The sequence below is a fragment of the Silurus meridionalis genome, chromosome 19 (genome assembly GCF_014805685.1).
Source record: "Silurus meridionalis isolate SWU-2019-XX chromosome 19, ASM1480568v1, whole genome shotgun sequence".
NCBI classification, from domain to species: domain Eukaryota; kingdom Metazoa; phylum Chordata; class Actinopteri; order Siluriformes; family Siluridae; genus Silurus; species Silurus meridionalis.
The window spans coordinates 6,320,595-6,329,936 of NC_060902.1; the positions used below are offsets into that span (position 1 = coordinate 6,320,595).

A 9,342-nucleotide genomic window follows, 5' to 3' on the forward strand; every position below is an offset into this window, starting at 1 on the left:
TGCAAATAAAGCCAAATGTATTGGGAATACCAGGCATGATCAGGTGGATATGTGAGGACTTTTATTTTACTACATCCTGTTCACACCAGGGTTCCTGTGGTTTACTTCCGCAAAGGGAATGCCAGCTCAAAGAGGATGCTGTACAGTGTTCCGGTGTGTTTGTAACTGAATGCACATTTGTTTACTAGGGACTGTTTTTTTTATGGACACGTTTGAATACATGTGCAATGTTTGCGTTTGGTCGGAGATCGTCGTTGTGAAGCAGGAGTGTGTTCTCGAAGTTCTCGCAGCTTGACCCGTGGGCTGGTGTCTGCTGCAGCCGACATGAGACAGGAAAAAGCAGGGATGTGCAGGAAATCTACTGGCTGTGGGCTGTTCACTGCTGTTCCTGCGAGCTGAAGGGAAAACAAACAACCCAGGCGTGTTTGGTGGAGTATCAGCATGAACCTGAAAAAGTCCAGAAATATCAGATCCTCCTCCAGCTGTTTGGATGGGATCGGGAGACAAGGTAAAAGCTGCATGGCTCAGTGAGATCTCAGAAATAATAATAAATCACAGAATATCTCAATAAGTTCAGGTTCTCCATCCACTTATACACCCTATTATCATATTCCATGTCCCAAATACTTTTCTGTCCTAAAGTGTATCAATATTTACAAATATCAGTTTTTTTTTCTTCAAGTGATCAATAATCAATGTTATTAAATATGACACAGATATTGAGGAATAATCCTAAACCCCATCTTCTCCACATTGTCATTTATTAAATACCCTAGTCCCTGTCCTAAATACTTTTCTGTCCAAGTATATCAGTCTTCCAAATGTCACTGTTTTTTAAAAAATATAAAAAAATCGATGTTATGAAATAGTACACGGATATTGAGTTATAATCTAAGTTTCTTTTGCATATTGTTATATATTAAGTATTGAGTAATAATCTTAAACCGTGTCTCTTCCACATTATAATTCCTTAAAACCCCTAATCTGTGTCTTGAACACTTTCCAGTCCCTCATGTGTATACATTTTCCACATATCAGCGGTTTGTTTTGTTTTAAATAACCAATAATCAACGTTCTTAAATTTGAAATAGTACACCGATATTGAGTGATAATCTTAAACCGAGTCTTTTTCACATTATTATATATTAAATAGTGCACAGATTATGAGTAATAATCTTAAATTGTGCCGTGTCCACATTATAATATAATAAATACCCTAGTCTCTGTCCTAAATACTTTATTGTTAATGTAAGGATATCAATCTTTTAAATGTCACTGGTTTTTTTTCAATAATCATATCAATGTTATGAAATATGAAATAGTACACAGATAGTGAGAAATAATCTAAAACAGTGTCTTTTCCACTTTATAATTCCTCAAAACCCCTAGTCCCTGTCCTGAATACTTTCCAGTCCCTCAAGTGTATACATTTTTCAAATATCATTTTTTTTATTTTTTTTATAATCAAATATCAATGTTATTATATATTTATATTATATTTCATTATATATGAAATAGTACACAGATATTGAGGGATCATTTTAAACCAAGTCTTTTTCACATTATTGTATATTATGCATCCCTTTTCCACATTATAATTTTTGAAATAGTGCAGAAATAGTGAGTAATAATCTAAATCCGTGTGTTTCACATTATTATACAGTATATTAAATAGTGAGTAATAATCTAAAACTATGACTTTTACACACACACACATATATATGTATGTATGTATGTGTGTGTGTATGTTTGTGTGGGTGTGTATGTTTGTGTGTGTATATGTTTGTGTGTGTGTGGGGAAAAGTCATAGTTATTATATAGTAATTCTTTAGTAAAAACACCAGCGTCTTGAGGTAGAACCTGTGATTCTATCGGTTGTATCTATCTTTTACTGCCATTTGAAGCATATTTATAAGAAGCATAATATAATTTAGCCCATTTGAAAATGGATTTATGTTAGTTTTAAAATGTAAATATTTATAGATATTTTAAAAACTATAAACTACCACACTGTGCTGTGTATATAACTACTGCATTATTTCTCAAGCAGGAAGGCGTTTGGGGATTCTGTTTCTGTATGCCCAGGGTCAGGCAAATTTTAATATTGAAAACAAGATTGAGGGAAAAGGTTAAAAATAAAGTTTTATTTCACAGTGTCTGACTTTTGGCTTTGTGCAGCGGTGAAATGACACTGTTAGGCAATGTTTCTTGACTGTGGGTGCAGATGGTGAGTCAAAAAGGAAGAGAAAAATGGCAGAGATCACACAAGCGCTGAACGCAACACCTGTGAATGTGGCCACGCTGAGGAGGATGGCCATCAGTGAAGGAGGACTCATTACCGATGAGATCCGCTGTAAAGTCTGGCCTCGCCTACTGAACGTCCCTGTAGAGAACATCCCCGAAAAGCTTGGTAAGCTTGAAGTGTGGTACAAGGTGCTAAAACAGTTTGAAACGTTGGTGTTGGTAGTTGATGTCACCAAAACTGGTTTCTCTCCAGATGAAGTGAATAGAGAGAATGATAAGGACTACAACCAGGTGCTCTTGGATGTGCAGAGATCCCTGAGACGCTTTCCTCCAGGTCAGTGACGCCAAAGATTGCACTATTGTCTTTTCATATGATATTATACATAACAGATCCCCTATATTGATGGATGTGGGTAATGATGGCATGCATACTGCAGAGAAGTGGTAGCTCAGAGGTTAGAATGTTGGATTTTTAACTGAAAGGTTGGGAGTTCAAATCCCAGCTCCAGCAAAGCTTGTAAACCTTAACTGCTAAGTTGTATAAATGATATAATGTAAGTCGCTCTGGATGAGGGCATCTGCCAAATGCTGTAAATGTTCAGTGCATCTGTATAGTATTCACAGCGCTTGACTTTTCCGACATTTTTTTTATGTTACAGCCTCATTCCAAAATGGATTAAATTCAGGTTTTTCCTCAAAATTCTACAAACAATATCCTGACATACGTGACAACGTGAAAGAAGTTTGTTTGAAATCTTTAAAAAAAAACAACAACAAAAAAATGACATGTACATAAGTATTCACAGCCTTTGCTCAATACTTTGTTGAAGCACCTTTGGGACCAATTACAGCCTCAAGTCTTTTTGAGTTTGATGCTACAAGCTTAGCACACATTTTTGGGCAGTTTCTGGTTCAAGTCAAGTCAATTTTTGGTTTAAGTCTGGGCTCTGACTGGGCCACTCAAGGACATTCACAGAGTCGTCCTGTAGCCAGTCTTTTGTTATCTTGGCTGTGTGTTATCTTGGCTGTGCGTTGTCCTGTTATGAGGTGAATCGTCACGGCAGGTATACAGCGATCTGGAGCAGATTTCATCAAGGATGTCTCTGTACATTCTATGTGCATTCATCTTTCCCTCGATCCTGACTGGTCTCCCAGTATCTGACACTGAAAAACATCTCCACAGCATGATTCTGTCACCACCAAGCTTCAATGTAGGGATGGTCTTGGCCAGGTGATGAGCGGTGCCTGGAGGAAATACTATGCTTAGAGTGATGCTTGGTGGTGGCAGCATTGTGCTGTGGGGATGTTTTTTTATTGGCAGAAACTAGGACACCGGTCTAGGAATTTTCTGTAGACTGTGAGTCCAGTCAAGAAATTGACTGTAGACCCCTGAGACAGGTCTACAGACAATTCCTTGTACTTCATGGCTTGGTTTGTGCTCTGACATGCACTGTTAACTGTGGGACATCCTATAGGCCAGGTGTTTGTCCTCCCAATTTAAAATAAAAAGTGATGCCCTGTGAATACTTTCCGGATGCACTATACTTCTGGGTTGACTGGTTAGTCCTGTAGCGTCATTTAAAAACTAAAAAGAGAACATTTCTTTTACTTTCAAATGTTCAAAATGTTTGACTTAACACTCACGTTCATAATGCAGTCTTCTCAACATCTCTTCATTGGCAAATATCGTGAAGGTTTACCTTTTTGCTCACTGTGTGCAGGTATGCCTGATGAGCAGAGGATGGGATTGCAGGAGGAGCTGATCGACATTATCTTGCGTGTGCTCCAGAACAATCCCCAGCTGCACTATTATCAGGGCTATCACGACATCGTAGTCACCTTCCTGCTCGTACTGGGAGAACGCCTCGCCACTGCTTTGGTGGAGAAACTCTCCACACACCATCTCAGGTAGAACAGCAGTTTCAGATATAATACAGTTTAGATGCAAAGATGTGTGCAGGACATTTCTGTCAAATTTTCTAAGCAATTTTTTAAGTGGATTTGCTTTTGTATCTTAAAATGTACCACGTAGCAAAAAATATAGTAGTGGTAAAATATGAACGGTCAGAGGTAAGAGGAAAGCTATAGTAATTCTTTACATCAGTGGTGAGCAGAAAAGCCTCTCAGAAATTAAGCAACTAATTGACACTGATTTCAACCCTGGACCAGATTCTTGAAGGAGTATTCCCAAACCCTGGTAGAATCCATCCCAAGATTAACTGAGGAACTGAATTCATTCAAACATTTCAATCAAATTTTCAAGTCATGCCTAAAGACTAAGTGGGTCATGACTTGTTGCCAGACGTCCACACATTTTCTAACTTCTTAGATAGAATTTTTTTTACATGCAGTTCTGTATTTGTTTATTTTGCTATTTCACTATAAGCTTATATACTTAAATGTTTTGTCTCCCTTTTAAGTAAGATTTTATTGTTTGAATTGTAGAACTGACCTTTTTTTCATTACAGGGATTTTATGGACCCCACAATGGACAACACAAAACACATCCTCAACTACCTTATGCCAATTATCGAGCGAGTCAACCCAGAGGTGTACGAGTGCATGCAACAGTGAGTAAATCTATCAGATTGAAGATGAAGTGGTAGTACAGTGGTACATCAGAATTCGTTCAGGAACACGATTCGCACGCTGAAATATTCGTATGATGATACGAATTTCCCAATAAGGAACAATTTAAAGTGGGATAATTCGTTCCGAACGACCCCAAATATTAATTTACAAATACAACAAATATGCACTAATATTATTTAGTATTTCGCATTTAATATTGGTGCCTTAACATCTAAAACATTAACTTTGAATGTAGTGTAACGTTTTGATTACTGTCTTAAAGAAATTGCAGTGTCATAATGGTAATGATGTTTTTGCTTAGCTGTACATTATTTCATGTTTTATGTTTCTTTAAAGTAAAATAATGATACTGGCGTCTTTTTCCTCTCTAGAGCCGAGGTTGGCACCATCTTCGCCCTGAGCTGGCTCATCACCTGGTTCGGCCATGTATTATCAGATTTCCGCCATGTAGTGCGGTTGTATGATTTCTTCTTGGCCTGCCATCCACTGATGCCAATTTATTTCGCTGCTGTGGTGAGTTTCCTCGTTCGCAGGTATTCTTACTTTTGGCCATGACAAATGGACACGTTCAAAGGAGGTTCAAAGCTTACTGAGCTTTTGACAGCCAAGTTTACTGAGCAAATGTTTACAGCCAGCTGTGTTTGCTTAAGGAAGGGACACACTAAACCGACACCAAAAAAACTAGCTGTGATCATTACTAACGGTTACGTGTAGCTTTTTTTCAATCATAACTGCTTAGTTGCAAATGACACTGGCACTCAGCCCTTGGTCTTCTTCTTATGGATGAAGAAAGAAAGGTATAAGGAGAAAGCGCACTATTTGGGTTAAATCGTAAAAAAAAAAAAACTGCTATTTCTATAAATATTGGTGGGAATATCTAGGTTACTTACATTTTCAGACAGATAGGTAGAGTTTTTTTCCTATTGGGTCCATTATAATTTGTTCTATTCATACTCTTCTTCCTCAAAATAACTGATTACATTAGATATGTGAGGAACTAAAACACTTGGCTTTGCTTTTATAAGCAAGTAATATAGAAAATCTAATTAGCAACAGGGTGGTGTAATACAGTGTTTCCTCCTTTTATACCACAGTGGTTGGAATAAAAAAAATACTAAAATGGCATTTGTGGTATCGTGTCATTTCCTGGTTTTTTTGTTTTTTGTTTTTAACCTTTTAAATTTTGACTGAAATTCAAACTTTCATGATGAATATCTTGATGATTTTCCTGCAGTGTAAAATTGATTGGCCAATTACAAAGCACTGGACCTGGAGACTCCTTCCACGAACGCTGTTTCTACTAAACATACCGAAATTGTACATATGATTGTACATATTTCTTAGTTTAAAGTATTTGTGAACTAGCTGTAGAAGCGTCAGATCCCAGCCTAATGACTATATATATATATATATATATATATATATATATATATATATATATATATATATATATAATTCCTCATCTGTTCATGTCTGTGTTCAGATCGTGCTGTATCGTGAGGAGGAGGTGCTGGAATGTGAGTGTGACATGGCCATGATGCACCACCTGCTCTCTCAGATCCCTCAGGATCTCCCCTACGAGACCCTGATCAGCCGAGCTGGAGACCTTTTCGTGCAGTTCCCTCCATCCGAGTTGGCGAAGGGAGTGACTCAGGAGTGCACTCAGCAGTAAGTCACCTTTCTTTCTTCCCCCTTTCTCTATCACCCCACTCTGTGGTTTTTCTCTCAGCAGCATATGACATGTTGCTTCAGGGTATTGCTGTTTCATTAGTCGTCGTATTAGATATTATGCAAGACCGAACATAATTAATCATATTTTTTTTTAAAAAGGGAAAAAAAATTGAATAATGGCTGTAACTGATACACATAAACTTCTATTACTTGTTAGTTAGCCGTTAGCTTTGCAGCTAACCAAAACTAATGCAAATGTAGGAAATCCTGCCACCTAGTCAACACTTAATAACACGCAGGTATTTTGATTTTGTTATGAACTATTTATGAGTCAGTTGCAAAATGTGTAATGACCGTGGATTTTATTCTTGCTTCCAGAACGGCAGCGTCCACCTTCACCGACTTCGGGCTGGCCTCGGCGCAGCAGCGGCCCGACACAGTGCTTCGCCACAGGCGGAGAGAGCAGCAGCAGCAGCAGAAGAATGGCAACGCCGTCGACCCTCAACGTGGCACCGTGGCTGTGTTTCGACCTGGTGCTCGTCGACTTGTCCGACTAGCGGTAATGGGTATCACAGTGGCACTGGGGGCCGCGGCATTGGCTGTAGTGAACTCTGCTCTGGAGTGGGCACCAAAACTCGACCTCCAGTTTCTGTAACATGCACCAACCAGACCTGTCGCTCTAAAAAAAAAAACTTTGGGATGGGCTGTGTTCTTTTTTTATTTATATTTGAGGCCTAACTAAACAAAAGTGTTATTCACCCATTCAAGCTGAGGATCTAGAATGTATGATGAGTAACCCACTACTGAATCTTGAAAAAGTATTTGTATGTTATGTATTTGAAATGCTGTCAAAAGTAATCGCACGTAAATTCAAACACAAACTAATCATTTTATGAAACCTTTCAGGTTTCTCCCACATGCCCATATCTCCTCACTTTGCTGGATCCATTTGCCCCTGCTTCCTTTCCTTTCTGGACCCATTCACTACTGAATCTACCTAGACCCATCTATATTCTCCTACATTTATTTTATTTTTTTTTAGATCCATGAACTTGGCCATGATTTAATCAGCTCTCTGAAACTGACCTAACCTTGTTTCCATATTTTAACTGGATTTTTTTTTCTATTTGCCCCTACTTTCTTACCTTTCTGGACTGTTCTACTCGCCCCTAAATCTTTACCTTTTAGGACCCATTCATTTCCCCATACCTTCTTACCTTCGGGTCTTGGAAGTTGACACTTGACGCTGCCTACTTACATCCCCCTTTCTGTACCCTTTACCTATTCACTTGGTCTCACTCCCCTACTCCTCTAGACACACCCACTCACACACACCTCCATCAGTTGTTTTATGCTGTGCCCTATCTCCTTACTTTACTCACTGAGTTGGACCCAACTGTCAAAAAGTAATTTTATTTTATTATTTTACCATTGTAATCATGTCCTTCGCCAGCATAACGAAGGATTCGTAAATCTATCAGGTTGTAGGTACGTAAATTGTAATTCATGTTTGCAGCATTAACATTTTCAAACATTTGAAAGTAAGATTCGTAAAAGGTTTGTACCTGCAAAATAGGCTATTTACATTTACAAGTGCTGATTCACAATATTGGATTTTTATTGATTACATCGACAACGTTGTATCTAGATGTGCAGAGATTGCTGAACGGATATATCCATTATAAACAGTGTTTTCCCTTTACACTGAAATATAACTTCGCGACCAAAACTCTTTATTGTTAGCACTTTTTTTGTAAATATTTCAACTCGTTATTTTTCAATAGGACTGAATATCAATAAATTCTCACGTTTGTATACTGTTTGTTTAGACGTAAAAAAAAAAAAAAAACCACATTATTTCATTCATACCATCTATATATTATGGTATACCATCGGATTTGATACATGATACCGAAAGCAGACCGATGCAGAGTATCATCTGTCTTTTTTTTTCATTATTGAACAACTGCACATACAATTAAAATATGTTGCTGTAAGATTTGTCCTTATTTTCTCTCTGCTAATGATGAGCTGTGGATAGGAAATGAATAAACAATACATAAAAAGGAGAAATCTATCACATGCTTTCACTGCATGTACAAGAATACAGCAAAATAAACAGTACGTGAAATTAATTGGTTATAAAAAAAAAAATCTTTGTAAAAACCCAGTGATCTTACATATGTTTTACTGAACAATTTACCATGAAATTAACAGCTACAATATTTTATGCAGCAATTTCTAGTATGCACAATTCCTGTTCCATTACAGTTTATTCTGTAATGAATTCTGTATTTTGAATGTGGAATACTAAACAGTGGGATTGCTTAATTTCTCAATGGCAAGGTTATGAAATTCATTGTTGTATAAGAAACGGCGTACACAAATATCTGGTTTATTTTAGATATCAGCACAGAACACGTGGTTTTCAATAATTATCACTTTATAAAAGTCTGAACTGCACCAACACTCATGCGCATTCACCAGCTCTGATTTAATCCATATTATTACTTGATTGTAAGTTATTAATAAATCATTTATTTGCACTGAAGTTTATTCTTTGTGTTTGCTGGTTGCACTTGTAAAAATACGTTTCATTAATCTGCAAAAATATGTTGACCATCAAATAAACGTTTTGGAATCCATGATAAAAGTGATTATTATTCCAAGGTTTTATACTTGATGCACATCTGTAATAAATTACAAAAACTAGTAACATCTTAAATATGCATTATATGCGTAATGTCATATGCACCTGTATATGATTTAAAGAACCTTAAGAGTATAATGCACAAGCTTAAAATGCAAAGTGCCTGAGTGGTACAAAATTTTCCA

General features: G+C 37.2%; 1 protein-coding gene across 1 annotated transcript; it reads left to right on the forward strand.

Moving 5' to 3' along the window:
• The first annotated feature begins 105 nt into the window (after positions 1–105).
• Positions 106–9,053, forward strand: tbc1d20 (TBC1 domain family, member 20). Its single transcript, XM_046874877.1, has 8 exons — positions 106–508; positions 2,225–2,410; positions 2,498–2,578; positions 3,966–4,152; positions 4,713–4,814; positions 5,208–5,349; positions 6,320–6,504; positions 6,886–9,053. Exons 1-8 carry the CDS (start codon positions 442–444, stop codon positions 7,160–7,162), a joined length of 1,227 nt encoding a protein of 408 aa, XP_046730833.1. The 5' UTR covers positions 106–441; the 3' UTR covers positions 7,163–9,053.
• The last annotated feature ends 289 nt before the right edge of the window (positions 9,054–9,342 follow it).

What these genes read in the sequence shown, in the direction of transcription:
- tbc1d20 (XM_046874877.1), top strand. Translation starts at nt 442, where the DNA reads ATGAACCTGAAAAAGTCCAGAAATATCAGATCCTCCTCCAGCTGTTTG. An exon ending in CCTGAGACGCTTTCCTCCAG is followed by an intron (nt 2,579 to 3,965) that starts GTCAGTGACGCC and finishes CACTGTGTGCAG; the next exon opens with GTATGCCTGATGAGCAGAGG. An exon ending in CTCTCCACACACCATCTCAG is followed by an intron (nt 4,153 to 4,712) that starts GTAGAACAGCAG and finishes TTTTCATTACAG; the next exon opens with GGATTTTATGGACCCCACAA.